Source organism: Apodemus sylvaticus, chromosome 3, assembly GCF_947179515.1.
Source record: "Apodemus sylvaticus chromosome 3, mApoSyl1.1, whole genome shotgun sequence".
Lineage (NCBI taxonomy): Eukaryota > Metazoa > Chordata > Mammalia > Rodentia > Muridae > Apodemus > Apodemus sylvaticus.
The window spans coordinates 104,586,048-104,610,769 of NC_067474.1; the positions used below are offsets into that span (position 1 = coordinate 104,586,048).

A 24,722-nucleotide genomic window follows, 5' to 3' on the forward strand; every position below is an offset into this window, starting at 1 on the left:
ATGCCCACTCCCCTCCCCATACCATAGCATATTACACTAACATATTTCTTCCTTCTTCTCAGTCACCACACCTGACCACTAATCAAGTACTTTGGGGATAATAGTGGGCCCCAGCAATGGTCTCACTCAAATATTCCCAACAGATTTTTTTTTCAAGGAAAGCAGAGAAGTAATGACAAACGTGTAGCTAGCCTGAATCAAAATTGTATACAATGAAATTTTATTATCAATTAAACATAAAATTAAAAATACTTTAAAAGTAGGAAACTGTTCATTGTCACAGTTCACATTCCTGAATTTGAAATCAAATGCAATGTTCATCATAGAAAGACATAATAACTTCAGTGTGTTCAAATATGTTTGCTTGAAAATCACTAAAAGTGATAAACAAGCTACCTCCAACTCAAATATTCACAAACTACATGTGTGACAAAGGAAGTGAAAAATCTCAATATTATGAAAATCCAACAGTCCAATTGAACTAGATGTTGAGATATTTCACAGGAAAATTTAGATGAAATCAGACACACGAAGAAGAGTCATTGTACTTGCCCACTGAAAAACTTCAAATTAAAACCACACTCATGTATCATCATATACAATGGCACATACAAAAAACAAAACAAACAACTTTCCTACACCCAACTTGAATGATCCTAAAGAATAGACTATACTCTGGGTAATGCTCCATTTACACATTCCAGAAGACAAAACAACAAACCAGAAATTGACTCCATCAGATAGAGCAGTGGCAGGGTCTGTGAGATTTTTTTTGTTTTTCTTTTGTATTTACTGTTTAAATTTTTATTAGATATTTACATTATTTTCATTTCAAATGCTATACTCTTTCCACTTTTTCCCTCTTTTTCACTCACTTTTCTACATGTGCAAGGATTTTTCCTCTCATTGACACCTGACCACCCCATCCTCTGCTACATATGCAACTGGGGTCATGGGTCCCTCCATGTGTACTCTGTGGTTGGTGGCTAAGTCCCTAGGAGCTCTGGGGGTCCTGATTTGTTCATGTTGTTGTTCCTCCTATTGGGCTGTAAACCCCATCAGCTCCTAGGGTCCTTTCTCTAGCTCCTCCATTGGGAAGCCTGTGCTCAGTTCAATGGTAGGATAAGAGCATCCACTCTGTATTTGGCAGGCACTGGCAGAACCCCTCAGAAGAGAGCTATATCAGGCTCCTGTCCACACCCACAGTGACACACCTATTCCAACAGGGACACAACTTTTAATAGTATCACTCCCTGGGCATAGCAGATACAAACTATCACATTTCACTTTCTGGCCTACATAGGCTTGTTCATATACCTAGTCATGGCATAATACAAAATATACTTAGTCCAAATTCAAAATTCCCCATAGTCTTTAGCAGTCTCAACAACTGATAAAATCAAACAACTGTTCAAAGTTCAATGTCTCTTCAGTGATGCATCCAATCACTTAAGTGTAATTCCCAAAGCAAGGCAGAAAACTAGCTTGGCAAACTCCAAATTCTGCACCTCCGTGGCTAATGTCAAAAAAGTCTTCATATCTCCAACTCCTTTTTCATCTTTGTGGACTACAAACACTTCCTTCTCCTGGGCTTGCTCTACTCTCTTTTAGCAGCTTTCCTTAGCAGATAGCCCACAGATTTGGCATCTCAAACATTTTGGGGTGTCTAAGACACATTCAGTGTTTTACCTTCTTCTTTAAATGTTGTGGCATCCCCAATTGGTCTCTTCTGGGCTTCTTCAAAGAGCATTTTTTGGTCTCCAACACTGTCCCCTTTAGCAGTCTAAGATCAGATTGATCCACTCCTCTGCAAGGGATGTTCTTCTTGAACATTCCATGGTACTGGCATCTCCAATACATTTGGTCTTCTGTTGCAACTACACTTCATAAATAGCCTCTCATTGGCTCTTCATGGTGCCAAGACTCAAATTCTTTGCAAGACCCCTTCAGTCCTGGGCACTAAACATCAACTAAGGCTGCACCTTCACCAATAACCTTCCATGGCATCTCACAGCACAAGTCCTTGGCTGTTCAACATGACCCCTTCATACTTTAAAACGAGTACTACCTGTGTGGCTCTTACAAATTACCAATGTCAGATGAAACATGAGCTACAGCCTTGCTATTTCTGGAATACAGCTTCTTGTGCTCCAAGAAAATGATTCCCAGAATATTTCACCTCAGTGATGCTGGTCTCTTCGTAATAACCACTAATTTCTAGGATCTATCTATCTATCTATCTATCTATCTATCTATCTATCCAGCATCAATTGTCATCCCACTTGTTCCTTCTATTCTTGATTCTAAAGCTACAGACACATGGCTGGAGCAGCCACGTTCTGCTGCTTACAGGAACTGGAACATGGCCGATTACATTATCTCTAGATTACTGTTTTCCAACTCCTTCCCTCTCTGTGCTTTTTTGTCCTAGATCTTGGTCTGTAGATTGACCTTGAACTTAGAGATCTACTTGCCTGCCTCCTGGAAATAAGGTATGTACCACCAAGCCTGGACTTAAGCTTTTCTTCACCTAAATCTTGCTCTGTCCCAGGGTGGCCTTTAACTCAGGAAGCTGAATGGCTTTATCTGCTGGGATTGAAGGTATGTAGCAGAATTCCTTGATCTAACTTTCACTAGGGATATTCTTGCCTCAAAGTCCCACTCTCTCAATATTCTCTGTCCTATAACACAGGATTTGGCTCCATTTCACTTCCTGGCACCTCTTTAAGATGAGAAGCATGTATTTAATATTTTCCCATTCGAAGCTTTCTATGCTTGTTCAAAATGTTCTTAATGAGACTTAAACAGAAAAATTTCTCTCCTGTGCTTTGTTGAGACTTTGTTTGTCAATGCAATTAATTGGAGCCTCTTCACCATAGCCTTACTCAGACACATCAGATAAGGGCAAATCCAAGCCACATACTTCACAAAATTACTACAAAAATCAGTCTCAAGACCAAATAATGAAGGTCTTCACTAAAACCTCTTGGGCCATGTATGCACAGATAAAATCATTCAAATTGACAAATTCTTCCATACTCCTATTAGGATGGCTGATTAAGCCACACTTAAAATATTCCATGCCTTTCCAAATCCAAAGTCACACATTCTTCTAAACAAAAGCATGGTTAGGCCTGTAAGAGCAATATCTTTCAACTGGTAGCAATTTCTTTCTTAGGGTTTTACTGCTGTGAAAACATACCATGACCAAGGCAAGTGTCTATTTCTTCATCCAAAGGCAGCCTGGACAGGACATCACACATTGGGTAGAGTTGGAGCATTGGAACATCAAAGCCCACCACTATAGTGACACACTTCCTTTTATCTTTTGTTTTGTTTATTTTTTTTTTAGCTTTGTAGAGAGAGGGATTCTCTGTGTAGTCCTGCCTGTCTTAGAACTCACTCTGTACACCAGGTTGGCCTTGAATTCTGAAATCCACCTGCCTCTGCCTCCCAAGGGCTGGGATTACAGGCATGCACCATCATGCCCAGCTGTGACACACTTTCTTCAACAGGGCCACACATACTCCAAAAAGGAAACAACTCTTCATAATGAGACTCACTAGGCCAAGCACATTTTAATCACTGCATTCTATTCCGTGGCCTCATTGGCTTATTCAAACACATGAATTATGTACCTGATATAAACAGTAAGTATTAGGGTGTGGATTCAATAAATAATCCCTGTCTGACTGAGATTGGTGATTGTGTGGTTTCTGCATCAACTCTCAAACCCCCAACTCCATGGCCCCTAAATGTCTTCCAAAGCATTACTACCCAGGGGAATGTTTTACATTACTAAGTTCAGATGCAGCACTAGTTACAGTCTTAGTTATCTCTGAATCACAGCTTCTTTATATTCTCAGAAAACACTGCACAGAAGATTTCAAATCAGTAAAATGGCCTCTTTTTATCACTATTAATTTCTTAGCTCTACCAGCCAGCATTGTCCCTGTAATCCTTTCTATATTTGAATGTAAAGCTAGAGCCAGAGGGCTAAAGTTCTTGCAACTTGCAACTTCCTGTGGCTGGAACATGTCTCCCTTATTCTATTAAATCCTTACTACTTAGGATTTGCTGTCCTGGGACTTGTTTTGTAAACTCACTATGAACTCAGAGATCTGCATGTTACTATCAAGTGAGTTCTGGGAATAAAGGTATATATCATCATGTCTGGTCCTAAGCATTATTTTTTAAACATGGAACTGCTTCAGTATTGGGGTGGCCTTGAACTCTGCCTGCCAGTGTTTCCTGAGTGCTGGGATTAAAGGCCTATACTATAATGCCTGGACCTAATGTCCAAAACATATAAAAAACTCAAAATAGTAGTGATGTTGAAATATTACAGATCGTCAGAAAAACCAGACAGCCTCAGATCTGATGCAACACACACCAGGATATTTAATCTGTTTAGGATAGCTTCCACCCAACCCCTCAACCTCTCACTGCCCCACCATCACAGAGGATGGTTTTGGTGGCAGACCCATGAATATGTTTCTGGGAAAGGCTTTATAGTAAGCAACAAACAGAGTTTATGTGTAATCATCGAATTGGAAAGTTACTGTGTCCTTTAACATAATTGCCTTGTGCTGGGAGTCATATCATAAACTTAATTTCTGCTCTACTCTGTATTGGTCATCATTAGGCAAGTGGTAGGCTTGTCACCTGGAGAGCAGGTTTGTTGGGGAAATAATCTGGAGATGTAGGTCTTGTTGAGTCTGTAAACTGCAAAAGCTCATCTTGTTGGAATTAGCATAGAGAATGGAACTAGGGACCAGTTTTGTTAGGGATTAATTTGGAGGCTGGACCTTGACACCAGCCTGTTAGTTTACCTGAGTTTAAAATTAGGTCAGGGTCTCTAAAATGGAGTCTGAACTTAAAATATTTGGTTTCTTAAGGCTAAACTGAAAATAACAAAACAACACAATCAAAAAATGGAGTATAGAACTAAACCGATAATTCACAACAGAACACTAGTGCATGGCTGACAAGTACTTAAAGATATTTTCAAAGTTCTTAGTCATCAGGGAAATGCAAATAAAAACAACAATGAGATTCTACCTCATACCAATCAGAATGGCTAAAATCAAAAACTCAGGTGACAACAATGCTGGCAAGGATGTGGAGAAAGCAAAACACTCCTCTATTTCTGCTGGAATTGCAAATTTATACAACCACTCTGGAAATCAATCCTGAGGTTCCTCAGAATATTCGAAATAGATATACCTGAAGACCAAGTTATAGCACTCTTGGGCTTATACCCAAAAGTTGCCCCACCATGTTACAGCAGCACTTGTTCCACTATGTTCATATTTGCCTTATTTGTGATAGCCAGAAGCTGGAACAAATCCAGATGTCCTCCAGCAAAAGAATGGATACAGAAAATGTGGTTTATGTACAGGGTGGGATACTACAGAACTATTAAGAATGAGGATATCCAGAGTTTTGCATGTAAATGGATACAAATAGAAAATACTATCCGGAGTAAACTAACTCAAACCCAAAAAACCATGCATGGTATGTACGCAGTAATAAGTGGATGGAAGCCAAAAAATGTGCAGAATACCTAGGGTACAATCCACAGAACTCAAGAAGGTTAACAAACCGAAATAAGAATGCCTCAGTTCCACTTAGAAGGGAGAACAAATCAACCACAGAGAGCAGAGGGAGGGAGGGGACAGGGTGAGAGAGGGACAGTGAGGGGGAAAGGGGAACAAGATCAGGTATTGGGTGGCATGGGGAAAAATACTGAAGCCCTAGGGGCAACAGAAAGAATGGAAACAACCAGGCTCAAGAGGTGGAGGTGGGGGACACTCTAGAATGTATCAGACACCCGGGAGGAAAGAAACTCTCAGGACTCAAAGGGAGGGACCTTAGCTGAACTGCCCATAAGTAGGGAGAAGAAACTTCTAGAGTTGACCTCCTGAAGAAAGACATGGCATCAAGTGGAGAAAATGTGGTTGCCATCCACAGTCAAATGCTCTCACGCTGAATTGTTCCTATATGAATGAATTAGAAGGACAGAAATGGGGAAATGACTGAGCAAAAGAGTTCTAGTAATAAGATCAAATTCTGATCCAGCTCAGGGGAACACCCCAAGCCCTGACACTAATACTGGTGTGCTTACAAATAGGGGCACCTATCCTGAGTGTCTTCTGACAGGCCCACCAAGCAGCTGAGTCAGATGCAGATAGTTACATCCAACCACTCTACAGAAGCTGGTGATCCCTGTGATGGAATTAGGAAAAGCTGGAAGAAGCTGTGGCAGAGCATGATCCCATATGAGGACCAGCAGTCTCAACTGACCTTGATTTCTGGGAAATCTCAGACACTGAACCACCAACTAGGGAGCATTAACCAGCTGGTAGGAGGCCCCCCACCTATATTCAGAAGAGGACTGCCAGGTCTGGACTCAGTCAGAGAAGATGTAACTATCTCTTGACAGACTTGGAACCCCAGAGTGTGGGGAGGTCTTATGTGGTAGTGTGGAGTCATCCTCTTAGAGACAGGAGTGGGTGGGAGATTTAGTATGTGGAATAATCAGTGGGTAGAGCTGGAGGGGAATAAAGCTTGGACTGTTAAAATAAAGATTAAATAATAATGATTGTCATAATCATAAAAACTGATCAACTGAGACATACATCCTCTGCAACTGGACAAGTAGTAGATTCTTACTCTAGTAAACCACATGGAACCATTGTTGTTTTAGGGTTAGCACAACCTATATAAGCCATTTTAACAAATCATTGCCTTTATAAATGTATAGAAAAACGCATTGTATAAGTTCTGCTTCTTGCCGGGTGGTGGTGGTGCACACCTGTAGTCCCAACACTCTAGGAGGAAGAATCAGGCCAATTTCTGAGTTCAAGGCCAGCATGCTCTGCAGAGTAAGTTCCAGGATAGCCAGGTCTATACAGAGAAACCCTGTCTCAAAAAACAAAAACAAACAAACAAAAAAAAACAAAAAACAAAAAACAAAAAACAAAAAACAAAAACAAAAACAAAACAAAAAACCCAAAACAAAACAAAAAACAACAACAACAAAAAAAAAAAAACAAAACAAAACAAAAAAAACAAGTTCTGCTCTTCTAGAGAACCCTGACAAATACAGGAGGTAAGGCAAAGAAAGAGATCATTAGCAAGTATACATGGGAATACTGGGATACTGAGGTATTGCAGGCATCTGATTGTAATCATCAGAAATGGAAGTATTACTCGCTGGGGTATACTCTACTTTTAATGTTTCTAAGGAGCTGAAACCACATTTTTCTGAGGTCAAGGTTGTGATGTGTACTCTTGGTTGCCACTTGAAAATATCTAGATAAAACAAATATCAACACAGGAGGACACATCTCTGAAATATTTTCTGATTGAATTTTGTTAATGACTTCTAGGCAAGAAAGGAAGGTGGAAGACATACAAACTTAATCTAAAGTTCCTAAACCAGGTTGACACACCTTTAATCCTGGACACACCTTCTGCTGGAGGTGTATATAAGGATGGAAGCGTGAAGATTTACCCATTTTTCAGCTTCTCCTCAACTTGTTCACACATCCATCCCTACACTGGCATTGGAGCCAAATGCTTCCAGTTTGCAGCCTATAGAGAACATCTGAATACTTTCTAGTGGGACTGCAAAACTAAACGACTGTTAAAGTTTTTGTCTTCAGGTAACCACTGATGGATTAGTAGGACTGCACTCTGTAAGTACTACCAAAAATTCCCCTTATGGCATGTATATATATATGTCTCCTCCCCCCGCAACTAAGCTGGCTGGCAGCTCCCAAACTCTTCCGATCGCTACCTCCGGCCTTTGTTCCTGTGAACAATAGGCTCCGCACCTCGACTACTGACACCACCCCCAAGGCAGTGTTTACCTGACTTGCCAGTTGAAGTCAGGCGACCCGCTGAGACCTGGAGCCAGGAGAATTCACAGGAACGCCTTTGAAGCGACCGAATTCTGGGGGCGTGGTCGATCCCCCAAAATACTATATAACTTGCCTTAAATTTATTAAAACTAGTCTTGACCGGATTTCCCGCCTTTACTCATGTCTCTCCGCCTCCCTGTCCCTGTATCCTCAAAATTCTCTTAACAGGTAACCCGGTTCACATGTAGCTGCTGGCCGACTACATAATTGGCGCCCAACGTGGGGCAACCTGGTACGGGAGAATTTCCTGAGGTAACCCTATCGAGCGAAGCTTCGCAGAAAAGGTGATAAGGAATGGTATCCGCACGGTAAGCAACATAGAGGTCAAAAACTAGCGCTAGTGGAAAAATTTTTCTATTGTTGTGAGTGCAGAGGGATACAGGTTTTTCAAGCAAATTGTGTTGACCCGGCACAGTGGCCGCTTGAGTTGAAAAGATAGGGAAAAATGGGACAGGAAAGTTTGCACAAAATTTGCGCCCGCAATATTCAAGAGTTGCTTCAGGCGAAAGGGATAGGGTTTGAAGAAGAAAGATTAGAGGATTTCTTGGACGAGATATATTCTTGTTGTCCTTGATTCCAAGAAAAACGAACGTTAAATGAGAGAACTTGGGTGAGAATTGGTAATTCACTAAAGGCAGCCAAGGCAGACAATATCACTCTCTGCCTTTGGACGCTTATTAAAGATATCATAGATGAAGGAGGTTTGGAAGAATTAGGTGTCATTCAAGAAATTGAGGATTCTCAAGTAGAAAGCCTTATAGAAAGGATCCCTGTAAGAGAAGACTCTCCACACCCTAAGTCTCGTAAACACAGAGACAGTTCTGATGAGTCTATTGTAAGAAAAAAAAATAGCTCATCCCGAGAAAGGAGCGACTGAAGTTCATGGAGAAGATTGGCCCCCTGTAGCGCCATCTGCTCCGCCTATGACCTTGATGGCAGCGGCCGAGATCCAGAAGGACATGCAATTACAAAAGTTAGAGTTTGAAATTAAATTGCAGAAATTGACTAATGAGTTACAGGAGCTAAAAAGGGTCTCTAATACTAGAGAGAACAATAACTCGGAGACCCGACAGTCGCCATTAGAAAGAGTTATAAACCAGGCCCGAGGGGAGGGGCAGGATACATCAGAAATCTTAGCTTTTCCAGTCCTTGAGATAGAAGACCAGGACAATGTGATTAGACAATATCAGACCTTGGAATTTAAAGTGATAAAAGAATTAAAGCTAGCCGTAGCCCAGTACAGCCCGACAGCTCCCTTTACACAGGCGTTATTGGATACTGTGATAGAGTCGAATTTAACTCCACAGGATTGGAAAACGCTGTGCAAAGCCAGGTTGTCGGGGGGAGATTTCTTGCTTTGGAGTTCTGAATGGCGTGAGGCTAGCAAAAGAACCGCTGCCACTAACACTCAGGCAGGCCATCCAGAATGGAATGCTGAGATGTTACTGGGGGAAGGCCTATATGAAGGAAATAATAATCAGATGGGTTTTCCCATCGCAGTGTATGCGCAGATTGCGGTGGCCGCCTGCCGTGCATGGAATCTTTTACCATCTAAGGGAGATGTTAGTGGAAATCTAACAGCTGTGAAACAGGCTCCCAACGAAATCTTTCAAGATTTCGTAGATCGATTGCTAAAAACGGCTAATAGAATTTTTGGAAATTCTCAGGCAGAGAATCCTCTGGTTACTCAACTAGCCTATGAGAATGCTAATGCGGCCTGCCGGGAGGCGATTAGACCCCATAGGGGAAAGACGGACCTAGCTGGTTACATTCGTCTTTGTACTGAAATCGGTCCCTCCTATAATCAGGGTTTAGCTATGGCTGCAGCGCTGCAGGGAACCACAATCCAGGGAATTCTTTCGCAGAGACGAGGAAATAGAAGGTGTTTTAAATGTGGTAGTCTGGGTCATTTTAAAAGTGATTGCCCTGATAATAAGACTACTATAAACGGGCAATCAGGTGGTCCACCAGGAACATGCCATAAGTGTAGAAAAGGAAATCATTGGGTAAAGGGATGCAAGTCCAAAAATAATTTCCAAGGCAGACCCGTGTCGGGAAACGGGGGGAGGGGCCAGCCCCAGGCCCCGATGCATCTAGGACAGTCTGTGGGGCAACGCAGCTGCTGCCGAGCCAAGGAAATCTATCTTTGAACTCGCCAGAGCTACACCAGGAAGTGCAGGATTGGACCTCTGCAGTGTATTCCAAGCCATACTAGCGCCAGAGATGGGTGTTCAGGTTTTGCCCACAGGAGTCTTCGGACCATTACCTGAAGGCACTTGGGGATTGCTGTTAGGACGAAGCAGTTCTACTGTAAAGGGACTGCAGATTTATCCAGGGGTCATAGACAGTGACTATGAGGGAGAAATAAAAATTATGGCTGCTTCGCCTCATGGTGTCATAACTATACCGGCTAATCAAAGAATTGCTCAGCTAGTTTTGGTTCCTTTACATCCACTGCCTTCCAAATTCATTAAAGATAAAAGAGGGGAGGAGGGCTTTGGCTCCTCCGGAGTGTTTTGGGTTCAATCTATCACAAATAAAAGACCTAACCTTAAATTGACTATTGAAGGAAAGAGTTTTGAAGGATTAATAGATACGGGAGCTGATGTTACAATTATTAAGGGACAGGATTGGCCGTGTAATTGGCCATTGACTGAGACGCTAACGCATCTCCAAGGTATCGGTTACGCAAATAACCCCAAACAGAGCGCGAGACTTTTAACTTGGAAAGATGCAGAAGGGAATTCAGGACAAATTCGGCCTTTTGTGATGCAGAACTTGCCTACTACCCTCTGGGGTAGAGACCTCCTATCTCAGATGAATTTAATCTTGTGTAATCCAAATGAAATCGCCTCTAAGCAAAAGACAGTGTCGGAGGAATCCGTACCTGCTCAGGGGCTTGGAAATGAAGGACAAGGCACTAGAAAGTTTAAAAACTCCCAGGCAAACCCTAACTCTAGAAGTCTGGGGCATTTTCAGTAATGGCCACTATCTTGCCTGCAACCCACGCCGATAAAATTCAATGGCTTAGTGACAACCCTGTGTGGGTTGATCAGTGGCCTTTATCTAAGGAGAAATTGGAGGCCGCCTCTTTGCTAGTGCAGGAACAATTAGAGGCGGGACATTTAATAGAGTCATTATCTCCATGAAACACGCCAATATTCGTAATTAAAAAAAAATCCGGCAAATGGAGATTGTTACAGGATTTAAGAAAGGTAAATGAAACAATGTTGCCCATGGGAACCTTACAAGCGGGTCTTCCATCCCCCGTGGCTATCCCTAAAGGGTTTCATAAAATAGACATAGATTTAAAAGCTTGTTTCTTTACTATTCCATTGCACCCTGAGGATTGCAAAAGGTTCGCGTTCAGTGTTCCTTCTATTAACTTTACAGAGCCTATGAAAAGGTTTCAGTGGACAGTGCTCCCTCAAGGTATGGCTAACAGCTCGGCTTTATGCCAGAAATTTGTAGCACAGGCCATCCAACCTGTGAGACAGAAATGGCCAGATATTTACTTTATCCATTTCACAGATGATTTTCTAATTGCAGGAAAAAATCCTCAGACCTTGCTTTTATGTTTTAAAGATTTACAGCAAGCCTTGGTCGCCAAAGGGTTACAGATAGCGCCGGAAAAGGTTCAGATCCAGGAGCCATATAATTATCTGGGTTTTAAACTTACAGACCAGGCAATTTTTTCCCAGAAGATAATTATCCGCAGGGACAATTTGAAAACTTTAAATGATTTTCAGAAGTTATTGGGTGACATTAATTGGCTTTGGCCGTATTTAAAACTTACAACAGGAGAATTGCAACCTTTATTTGATATTCTTAAAGGGGATGCTGATCCAACGTCTCCTAGGTTATTAACTTCAGAAGGACTTTTGGCTTTACAGACAGTGGAGAAAGCTATTGAAAATCAATTTGTTACCTATATAGATTATTCTTTACCTCTGCATCTGCTAATTTTTAATACTACTCACTCGCCTACAGGTTTATTATGGCAAAAGGCTCCTCTGATGTGGATTCATTTGAGGGTGTCTTCAAGGCGTAATATTTTGCCATATTTTGAGCCAGTGGCCCAAGTAATTATGCTTGGTAGAAAGCAGGCGCTAACTTATTTCGGCAAGGAGCCGGACGTTATTATACAACCTTACAGTGTAAATCAGGATGAATGGCTAAAACAGCATAGCACAGATTGGCTGCTAGCTCAGATTGGTTTTAAAGGGTGTATAGACAATCATTATCCTCAAGACAAGTTAATAAAGTTTTTTAATATGCATGAGGTTGTATTTCCTAAAATGACATCTCTACGGCCGTTGCAGAGCCCACTCCTAATTTTCACAGACGGCTCGTCTAAAGGAAAAGCCGGATATTGTATTAACAATCAACAGGTGGTCGTAGAAACGCCTGGGTTATCCGCTCAGTTAATCAGAGCTTACAGCAGTGCTGTGTGTTTTTCAAACTGTAAATAGTACGTTTAATCTTTTTACTGACAGTGCTTATGTTGCATTTTCTATACCGCAATTAGAAACCTGTGGCACGTTTAATTTTAATACGCCAGCTGGATCCTTGTTTTCACAATTGCAAGGTATCATTCTTGCTAGGAAAAATCCTTTTTATATAGGACACATCAGAGCCCACTCGGGTCTTCCTGGACCTCTGGCTCAGGGTAATGAGTGCATTGACAAGGCGCTAATAGGACAAGCCTTGGCACTCACACCCGTAGAATTGGCAAAACGTGATCATGATAAATTTCATCTTTCTAGTCATACGTTGAGACTCCTTCATAAGATCATAAAGAAACAAGCTAGAATGATTGTAAAGCAATGCCCCAATTGTCTCACTTTAGCACCAGTGCCCCACTTAGGGGTTAATCCACGTGGCCTTATGCCCAATCAAATTTGGCAAATGGATGTAACTCACTATGCAGAATTTGGGAAATTAAAATTTATACATGTTTGTATTGATATGTGCTCCGGACTTATTTTTGCTTCCCTGCATATGGGAGGAGCCTCTAAAAATGTAATTGATCATTGTTTACAAGCCTTTAATACCATGGGATTACCCAAGGTCATTAAGACAGACAATGGACCAGCCTACACTGGTAAGAACTTTATCTCATTTTGTAAGGAATTTAATATAAAACTTAAAACTGGAATTCTTTATAATCCAATGGGGCAAGGAATCGTGGAGCGTGCCCATCGCACCCTTAAAAATTGGCTTATTAAAACTAAGAAGGGGAATTTATATCCTCCCAGGTCCCCTAAATCACATCTTGCCTTTGTTTTATTCGTTTTAAATTTTCTCCAAACGGATGCTTAAGGTCAGTCTGCTGCAGACCGACACTGGCATCCAGCTACTTCCAATTCCTACGCCATGGTTAAGTGGAGGGATCCTTTAAATAATACATGGAAAGGCCCAGACCCTGTTTTGATCTGGGGAAGAGGGTCTGTTTGCGTTTTCTCCCAGGAAGAAGACGGAGCACGTTGGTTACCAGAGAGATTGGTAAAACAGGTATATTCCACCCCCAAAACTGTTGGTAAGTATAATTAATATAAAAGGCTGTTTTTCAAGCCGCTTCCCATTTACTTGGGAAGGTATAGTTCCTTTGTGTTCTTGCAAATTAAGTTGCAAGCCAGGCCTCTTGCCTGAGGCCACTGAATTTCAATTAAACTAAAACCGGTTTGAGTTTCCAAGACTAACCAAACAGGTTGTTCTCTTAATCTCCTTTTATATTTCAAGCAGATAACACTCAGAAGACAAAATTCCTTCAGCGATGGCTCCAGGTTGAGGATGGGTAGTATTATAGCCAGCCAGCGCTTATCCGCAGAGAATTTACTCTGCCAGTGTAATCCTCAGAGAGGAGGCTGCATGGTACTCAGAATTATGCATGTTTGTTAATATAACAAACATGGGCATCAGTTGAGGTGCGAGGCGAGGCACTGCAAGGGAAAGGGAAAAAAATCCTGGCTCCGAGTTTCCTTGAAAAGCATGCCCAGCTGCATGGGGGTTTGACATCGAAAGACTGTCCTTGAAAAAAAAGGCGGTCTATTCCCCCACCCCCTCCCGAAAAAGATGTCCGTAACGCTTAAGGGGGCTAGGGCCTCTGCTTTCACTCACTGATGAATGCCCGTCATCCATTGGATGAACTTAATTATTTCCACTGAGTTGTTTAAAATTAATAATTAAGGGGGAATTGTCTCCTCCCCCTGCAACTAAGCTGGCTGGCAGCTCCCAAACTCTTCCGATCGCTACCTCTGGCCTTTGTTCCTGTGAACAATAGGCTCCCCACCTCGACTACTGACACCACCCCCAAGGCGGTGTTTACCTGACTCGCCAGTCTGAAGGCAGGCGACCCCCTGAGACCTGGAGCCAGGAGAATTCACAGGAACGCCTTTGAAGCGACCGACTTCTGGGGGGGTGGTGGTCGATCCCCCAAAATACTATATAACTTGCCTTAAATTTATTAAAACTAGTCTTGACCGGAATTCCCGCATTGACTCATGTCTCTCCGCCTCCCTGTCCCTGTAACCTCAAAATTCTCTTAACAGGTAACCCGGTTCACATGTAGCTGCTGGCAGACTACATATATAGATGCATTCCACAACTTGTTTTTTATTGGACATTTCATTTATTTACATTTCAAATGTTATGCCTTTCCTGGTTTCCCCTCCAAAAGACTCCATCCCCTTCCCCTCTAATTCCCCCTACTTCGATGAGGTTGCTCTCCCCAAGGACCCATATACTCCCTCCTCACTCCCCTAACATTGCCACACTTGGGGCATAGAACCTTCAGAGGACAAAGGCCCTTCTGCTTTTCCTTGGGGGGGGGGGGGGGGACAGTGTTTCTCTGTACAGCACTGGCTGTCCTGGAAATCACTCAGTAGACCAGGCTAGCCTCGAACTCAGAAATCCCCCTGCAACTGCCTCCAAAGTGCTGGGATTAAAGGCATGTGTTATCACTGCCTGGGATTTTTGGTTTTGTTTTTTGTTTTGTTTTGTGTGTGTGTGTGTGTGTGTGTGTGTGTGTGTGTGTGTGTGTGTGTTTAATCAGGCAATCCTTTGGTACAAAAACAGATGGAGCCATGGCTCCCTTCCATGTGTAGTCTCTGGGCTTTAGTCACTGGGAGCTCTGCAGGGTCTGGTTCATTGATATTGTTGTTTTGCCTATGCAGTTGCAAACTTCTTCAGCTCCTTGGATCTTTTCTCTGACTCCATCATTGGGGTCCCTGTGTTCAGTCCAATGGTTCCCTGCTAGCAACAGCATCTGTATTTGTCAGGCTCTGGCAGATCCTCTCAGGAGACAGCTATATCAGGCTCCTGTCAGCAAGCACTTCCTGGCATCTACTATAGTGTCTGGGTTTGGTGACTGCATATGGTATGGATTCCCATGTAGGGCAGTTTCTGGATGGCCTATCCTATAGTCTTTGATTAACTCTTTGTCCCTTTATTTCCTTTGGTTTTTTTTTCCCCCAAAACCTCTTTTGAAGAAAAGTTTATTTAAATCCATTAGCTACTTTTTTTTTAAATTTCATATATTTATTTACAATTCGAATGATTTCCTCTTTTCTGGCCTCCCACTCCCAAAAGTCCCATAAACCATCTTCCCTCCCCCTGATCTCTCATCCACCCCTTCCCACTTCCCTGTTCAGGTTCTGCCCTATATTGCTACACTGAGTCTTTCCAGAACCAGTCCACTCCTCCTTTCTTCTTGTACATCATTTGATGTGTGGATTATGTTTTGGGTATTTCAATTTTCTAGGCTTATATCCACTTATTAGTGAGTGCATACCATGATTAATCTTTTGAGACTGGGTTACCTCACTTAGTATGATGTTCTCCAGCTCCATTCATTTGTCTAACAATTTCATGAATTCATTGTTTCTAATGGCTGAATAGTACACCATTGTGTATATATACCACATTTTTTTATATCCATTCTTCCGTTGAGGGATACCTGGGTTCTTTCCAGGTTCTGGCTACTATAAATAGGGCTGCTATGAACAAAGTGGAACAAGAATCCTTATTACCTGCTGGGGAATCCTCTGGGTATATGCCCAGGAGTAGTATAGCAGGATCCTCCGGAAGTGACATATCCAGTTTCCTGAGGAACCACCAGACTGAATTCCAGATTGGTTTTACCAATTTGCAACCACACCAGCAGTGGAGGAGTGTTCCTCTTTCTCCACATCCTTGCCAACACCTGCTGTCTCCTGAGTTTTTAATCTTAGCCACTCTGACTGGGATAAGGAGAGCCGGAGGGGAATAAAGCCTGGACTGTTAAAATAAAGATTAAATAATAATAATGATCATAATCATGAAAACGGATCAACGGAGACATTCAACCTCTGCAACTGAACAAGTAGTAGATTCTTACTCTAGTAGACCACATGAAACCATTGTTGTTTTAGGGTTAGCACAACCTATAAGCCATTATAACAAATCATTGCCTTTATAAATGTATAGAAAGACTCACTGTAAATGTTCTGCTTCTAGACAGGTGGTGGTGGTGCACACCTGGAATCCCAACACTCTAGGAGGAAGAATCAGGCCAATTATTGAGTTCAAGGCAAGCATGTTCTGCAGAGTAAGTTCCAGGATAGCCAGGCCTATACAGAGAAACCCTGTCTCAAAAAAAAAAAAAAATCCTGCTCCTCTAGAGAACACTGAAAAATACAGGATGTTAAGCAAAGAAAGAGATCATTAGCAAGTATACTTGGGAATACTGGAATACTGAGGTATTGCAGCCATCGGATGGTAACCATCAGAAATGAAAGTATTACTCGCTGGGTTATACTCTACTTTTAATGTTTCTAGGGAGCTGAAACCACATTTTTCTGAGGTCAAGGTTGTGATGTGTACTCTTGGTTGCCACTTGAAAATATCTAGATAAAACAAATATCAACACAAGAGGACACATCTCTAAGATATTTTCTGATTGAATTTTGTTAATGACTTCTAGGCAAGAAAGGAGGGTGGAAAACATACACCCTTAATCCAGATCCTAAGCCAGGATAACACACCTTTAATCCTGGACACGCCTTCTGCTGGAGGTGTATATAAGGACATGGAAGCATGAAGATTTACCCATTTTTCAGCTTCTCCTCAACTTGTTCACACATCCATCCCTACACTGGCATTGGAGCCAAATGCTTCCAGTTTGCAGACTATAGAGAACATCTGAGACTGTCTAGTTGGACTGCAAATCTAAAAAACTTTTGAAGTTTTTATCTTCAGGTAGCAACTGCTGGAATAGTAGGACTGTACTCTGTAAGTACATCCAAAAATTCCCTTGCCACACCTGCTGTCTCCTGAGTTTTTAATCTTAGGCACTCTGACTGGGGTAAGGTGAAATCTCAGGGTTGTTTTGATTTGCATTGGCGAGGAACAATTTTAGGGTTTAAATTTTGTTGATGGGTAAGTAGCCCATCTGTCAGTAGGAGGTTGTGCCTGACCTCTGGTCATAGGTTCTATAGTTTCTTACTATACCTTTTTTTTGGTATTTCAGTTAATATTATCCCCATTGTGTCCTGGGAGACCCTCGCATTCCTGGCTTCTGAGACTTTCTGGTGGCTCCTCCATATTTTGCATCCTCCATTGCTATACACTCGCTTCAAATTCTGAAGATCTATACGTCTACTGTCTCTTCCCATACCTGATGCTGTCCCCCTTTATATCCCTTCTACTTTCTCTCTTTCTCCTTAGATCCCTAACATGTTCTACCTCCCTTGATTATTTTATTCTCCATTTTAAGAAAGACTGAAATATTCACGCTTTGGTCTTCCTTCTTTTAAAGCTTCAAAAGACCTGGGAATTGAATCTTGAGAATGCCAATCACTTTGCCTAATTCTCAATTTATGAGAGACTACATACCATTTGTGTTCTTTGGTGATTGGTTTAGCTCACTCAAGATAATATTTTCTAGTTCCATCCACTTCCCTGAGAATTTCCTGAAGTCATTGTTGAGTACAACCCCATGGTGTCAATGTATGACATTCACTGTATCCATTTCTTTGTTGAGGGATATCTGGATTGTTTCCAGCTTGCAGCTATTAAAAATAATACTGCAATTAACATAGTAGATCATATATCGTTGTTATATATTGCGGCATCTTTTGGGTATATGCCCAGGAGTTGTATAGCTGGGTCCTCAGGTAGTATTATTTCCAATTTTCTGAGGAACTGCCAGACAGATTTCCAGGTTTCTTGTAACATCTAGCGATCCCACGAGCAATGGAGGACTGATTCTCTTTCTCCAAGTCCTTTTCAGCATCTGCTATCACTTTAGGTTTTGATCTTAGCCATTCTGATTGGTAAGAGGTGGAGTCTCAGGGTTGTTGTGATTTGCATTTAACTGATGGCTAAGGATATTCAACATTTCTTTAGGTGATTCTTGGCCATTTGAGTTCCTCAGTTTAAAATTCTGTTAATCTCTGTACCCCATTTTTAATAGGGTTATTTTGTTCTCAGTGTTCTAATTTGTTTATTGAATATATACTATATTGAATAGATAGAGAGAGACTGGGCAGGCATGATTTATCCTTGATTTTGCTGAAATTGCTTCAATTTTCTCGCCATTTAGTTTGATCTTGGCTACTGGTTTGCTTTTACTAGGTTTAGGTGTGAGCCTCATTCTAGAGCTCAAAAGTTGTTCTGATTCTTCAACTTTATCTTTGAGAAAGACCAGGGTAAATCCCACCAGCTACTATGTCACTACTTATGGCATGAAGAAAAGTCCAGTTTTCTCCTGCTTGGACTTATGAAAACGATTTCAAGGAATCTTTCTACATTTTGCCACATGTTTCAATAAATATTTGGATGATTTTATTCTCTTCCCATAATTTTTATTATTATTTAGTAATCATAAACAAAAATATAGAATTTTTACTTATAAATTTATAAATTTAAAAAATATAAAATATTTTAAAACTGAGGAATGTAGAATGGTATCAAGTAGAGAGTATCCTGCAGCTATGTTTTATGAGAATGTTAAGAAATAGAGACCTGAGCCAATTTTCAGGCAAATATTTTCCATGTCTGCAATCAGAAGTTAGAGACAAAAGAATACTGAATTTGAGACTAGATTGAAGTAGTAAAAGACTTTTTAAAAAAACAAGTTGCCTTGTAACATCTTGGAATCTTCTTGGTGGGAGGAGGTCCCCAGTTTCCTGGGAGAGGGCTAGATGTTGAGCTAAACACCTAATACGTGTTTTAATCAGTGATGCTTTTGCAAAGATACCATCACAAAACATCAGAGGATACTTTTTGGAGCATTTTCTAATTGGGGAAAAGGTGAAAGATTGTGCTAGCAGTTGCCAATTTTTAATTTCATGTATTACAAGTTCCTGAATTAATTTCAAAAGTATACCTATCCATCCAAACTTTACACTTATTTTCTCAATCTACATGTTGTGACAAATCATATTGATGGTAATGATGAAGATGATAATTATGATGATGATATGATTTCTATTTTTTCCTTTCACTTTTTCTCTTTTTCTCCTTTGTTTCTTTCTTTCTTTCTTAAATATTTGATTTCATCATTCCATTTTTTAAATTTAAAATTAGATTTTTTTCTCATTTGTCCTTCCTTACACCAGGTTCCATGTGCCAGGAGGATATAATCCTAGCCAATGTGCTCCTATTGTCAGTATGCTGAGAGTGAACCTCCCTCTTGCATTAGTCTATATTATTTGAGTAACTTGATGGGACCCCATAGAACAAGGACACTAGAGAATGCAGCAGATTCCTTCCCCAGGGAGACTGGCCTGGATCCAAAATTGGCCACACCAGATCCTGTATTGAGATTCCCATTATTGAGATTACCCTCATATGCACTATAACTCTCCATTGCAAGAGGTTTCAACAACACCATACAATTTTATATTTATTCACAATCTTCATCCAAAACAACCCTCACTTGAACTCTACTACTCCTTTACAAACCCACCACAATACCCCCAACAAATCCTATACCACATTGTCTTCCAAGATGGATGAGTACAACCTATTAAGTGCACATTAGCCATTAAGTAAATGGTAGTAGGCAAGCTAACACCCAAGAACCTAAGAGGCTGGTTAGCCAGAAGCAACTTCTGAATTCTAAGAGCCTGGGATGTAATGTTTAAGCAAGTTCTCTAGATATGAGGCCCTACCCACTGAAAGGTATGGCCTACCAAATTGTAGAATCATAACTTCTGACCACATCAGGATGAGCTTTACAAAAGGAGACCCCAGAGCAATTGAGTTGAGTTTTACTTGACCATTCCACATTCATCAGAACCAAAGAAGGTGTGAAGCCCTGGCATCCAGCACACATTCTCTGCCTTCTTTCTACCATGTATGTAACTTCTGTCTGTCCACTGAATGTGAGTATTCTCAAGGACTTTAAGCTCTCACAGTGGGATATCTAGTTCAGCCCAGTGTTCTCCTTTTCCCAACAGTGTAAGAACATGGAGAGTTCCTACACCTTCTGTGAAGCCTATATGGAGATGGCAGAAAACACAGTTGCTTCCCAGCCAGGATCCCTGAATACCCAGCCTTCCCCTGTGGGGTCCAGCCAGCTTGTATCAGGACAGAGCCCAGATATGCCTACCTGGAAACAAACAATGATGGCATCAACATCCTGTAGCAACCAAGATGCAGCCTGTACTCTGAGTTCAACAGCACACCTGGGAGAAGCCAATGATTTCCAGTTTGGAGAGCCAATTGAGACCTCTTTTTGGTACCAGCAAGTTGTGTCTGCTGAGCAGAAAATCTCCCCTGCAGGCCCTCAGCACATGCAGCTCAACAGCACCCCGAAGACATGCCTCTCTCATTCCCAGCAGAGAGCAATACTTGACACCAGGGATACTCTCTACAATGAAGGCTACTGGAAGAGGACACTGAACTCTGACAAGACCCTCTTGTTCAAAAATACAGACATGTGTTTGAATCCCAGGATTAACTTTGGTAATCAACAAAAGGTCCTCTCTGGAAGTCATGCAGTCCAGGACCCAAATGTAGATCACTCCCTTGCTTCTAAACATGACCAGATTTTCAGTGGTGAACATGAGATGCCTTTCCATGGTTACCAGACCAACTACAATCAAATGTTACACAGTAATGTAGGGCATCTGACTCTCTATGGGAATCAGATGATATCACCCAGTTATACACAGGCCCCTTATCCCAATCAAATCATAACATCCTTTTCTGAACAGAATCGTTTTAGGAATCACCAGGAGAGCCCAGTAGCTGACAATGAATACTATGGAGATCAGGTGATACTGCCAAATGGAAACCAGGTTTTCTCTGAGCCTCAGATGAGAATTAACTGTGACCAAACAAATGACCAAATGAAATCCTTCAGTGTTCAGAATGTCTCCAAAGATCAAGAGAATCTCCTCAGTGGTGAGCACTCCCTCTCTGGGTATCATTCATCAGGGTACAGATGTGACCAGGATTTGATTGTGAATCACCAGGTATCAATTTCAATTGCTGGCCAGTCTTTCTATGAGTTTCAGAAAGAGACTTCCAGTTTTGACACAACTCTTCATGGGTATAAGAGGACAACATACAGTCCAGAAGAGAACCTGGCTAGCCATTCAGAGACAAGTCCCAGTTCTGAAGAGATATTCTATTTGGGTCAGATAAAGACCTCTTTTGATGAAAATGTCTGCCCAAGTCAGAATGGAACACCCAATCTGGAAGGAAGCCTTGATTGGCAGGTGACTTCACTTAGTCCCCAAGCCTCATATGTGGATGAAAACCCTTATCCTTCAAGTTCCCTTTGGTCCAAAGACAACCTCAGGAAAACTCTTCAGCTTCCAGTTTGGTCCAGGTACAACATGCAGAGATGAAGTTAGACACCAAGACCAAGAGCCCAGTGTCCCGGAAGAACCCTCATCCTTTGAAGAGCTTCGCCTGTACCTACCAGGATTGTCAGAAATCATACAAAAAGTCTCACCACCTCAAAAACCACATGAAGAAACACACGCGTCAGAAGGATTATGCCTGTGATGAGCCTGGATGCAAATGGAAATTCTTCCGCTCAGAAGATCTCAAGAGACACAAGCAAAAGCACAGTGGGGAGAGGCCCTACTCCTGTGACATGTGCAACAAAAGCTATTCCAGACCCGATTATCTCAAAAAGCATCAGAGGATCCATCTTCAAACATCACCCACCACTGCAACCTGAATGCCCACTCCCCTCCCCATACCATATCATATTACACTAACATATTTCTTCCTTCTTCTCAGTCACCATACCTGACCACTAATCAAGTACTTTGGGGATAATAGTGGGCCCCAGCAATGGTCTCACTCAAATATTCCCAACAGATTTTTTTTTTCAAGGAAAGCAGAGATGTAATGACAAAAGTGTAGCTAGTCTGAATCAAAATTGTATACAATGAAATTTTATTAACAATTAAACATAAAATTATAAATACTTTAAAAAGTAGGAAACTGTTCATTGTCACAGTTCACATTCCTGAATTTGAAATCAAATGCAATGTTCATAATAGAAAGACATAATAACTTCACTGTGTTCAAAAAATGTTTGCTTGAAAATCACTAAAAGTGATAAACAAGCTACCTCCAACTCAAATATTCACAAACCACATGTGTGACAAAGGAAGTGAAAAAACTCAATATTATGAAAATCCAACAGTCCAATCGAACTAGATGTTGAGATATTTCACAGGAGAAATTTAGATGAAATCAGATACACGAAGAAGAGTCATTGTACTTGCCCACTGAAAAACCTCAAATTAAAACCACACTCATGTATCATCATATACAATGGCAAATACAAAAAACAAAACAAACAACTTTCCTACACCCAACTTGAATGATCCTAAAGAATAGACTATACTCTGGGTAATGCTCCATTTTACACATTCCAGAAGACAAAACAACAAACCAGAAATTGAGTCCATCAGATAGAGCAGTGGCAGGGTCTGTGAGATTATTTGTTTTTCTTTTATATTTATTGTTTAAATATTTATTAGATATTTACTTTATTTACATTTCAAATGCTATCCTCTTTCCACTTTTTCCCTCTTTTTCACTCACTTTTCTACATGTGCAAGGATTTTTCCTCTCATTGACACCTGACCACCCCATCCTCTGCTACATATGCAACTGGGGTCATGGGTCCCTCCATGTGTACTCTGTGGTTGGTGGCTAAGTCCCTAGGAGCTCTGGGGGTCCTGATTTGTTCATGTTGTTGTTCCTCCTATGGGGCTGTAAACCCCATCAGCTCCTAGGGTCCTTTCTCTAGCTCCTCCATTGGGAAGCCTGTGCTCAGTTCAATGGTAGGCTAAGAGCATCCACTCTGTATTTGGCAGGCACTGGCAGAACCCCTCAGAAGACAGCTATATCAGGCTCCTGTCAGCTAGAACTTCTTGGCATCCACAATAGTGTCTGGGTTCGTTAATTGTATATTGAATGGATCCCCACGAATGGCAGTCTCTTGATGGTTTTCCTTCAATCTGCTACACACTGTCTCTGTATTTCCTCCCATAGGGGTTTTGTACCCCTTTTAAGAAGGACCAAAGTGTCCACCCTTTGGTTTTCCTTCTTCTTGAACTTCATGCGGTCTGTGAATTATATCTTGGGTATTCCTACCTTCTGGGGCAATATTCACTTATTAGTGAGCATAGCATATATGATCTTTAGTGATTGACTGGGTTAAGTCACTCAGAATGTTATTTTCTAGCTCCATCCGTTTGCCTAAATAAATAAAGCTGCTATGAACATACTGGAGCATGTGTCCTTATTACATGTTGGAGCAACTTCTGGGTATTTCTAGTTCACTGTTTTCCAACTCCTTCAATCCATATGCTTATTTGCCCTGGATCTTGCTCTGTAGATTGACCTTGAACTCAGAGATCTTCTTGCCTGCTTCCTGGGAATAAGGTATGTACCACCATGCCTGGACTTAAGCTGTTCTTCACCCAAATCTTGCTCTGTCACAGGCTGGCCTTTAACTCAGACATCTGATTGGCTTTATCACCTGGGATTGAAGGTGTGTACCAGAATGCCTTGATCTAACATTCACTAGGGAAATTCTGGCCTCAAAGTCCCAGTCTCTCAACACAGGATTTAGATCCATTTCACTTCCTGGTGCCTCTTTAAGTCTATAAGCATATAGCTTATATTTTTTTCTTCTAAGCTTGCTATGCTTGCTCAAAATGTTCTTAATGAGACTTAAACAGAGAAAAATTTATCTCCTGTTCTTTGTTGAGACTTTGTTTGTCAATGCAATTAATTGGAGCCTCTTCACCATAGCCATAGGCAGACTCTTCATTTAAGGGCAAAACCAAGCCACATCCTTCACAAAATTACTACAAAAATCAGTCTATACCAAATAATGAAGGTCTCCACTAAAACCTCTTGGGCCAGGTATGCACAGATAAAATCATTCAAAGCAACAAAGTCTTCCATACTCCTACAAGGATGGCTGATTAAGCCACAGTTAAACATTCTATGGCTTTCCAAATCCAAAGTCACACATTGTTCTAAACAAAAGCATAATTAGGCCTATCAGAGAAATATCTTGCTCGTGGTAACAATTTCTTTCTTAGGGTTTTACTGCTGTGAACAGGTACCATGACCAAGGCAAGTCTCTATTTCTTCATCCAAAGGCAACCTGGAGAGGACTCACATCATACATTGGATAGAGTTAGAGCATTGGAACATCAAAGCTCACCACTATAGTGACACACTTCCCTTTTTCTTTTATTTTGTTTTCTTTTTTTTTTTTCAGTTTTGTTGAGAGAGGGATTCTCTGTGTAGTCCTGGCTGTCT

General features: G+C 41.3%; 1 protein-coding gene across 1 annotated transcript; it reads left to right on the forward strand.

Annotated features, from left to right (window-relative positions):
• The first annotated feature begins 20,413 nt into the window (after nt 1-20,413).
• On the forward strand, nt 20,414-22,107 carry LOC127680005 (Kruppel-like factor 18). Its single transcript, XM_052175565.1, is given in 2 exon segments — nt 20,414-21,692; nt 21,695-22,107. Coding segments are annotated over 2 exon segments (1,692 nt in total).
• The last annotated feature ends 2,615 nt before the right edge of the window (nt 22,108-24,722 follow it).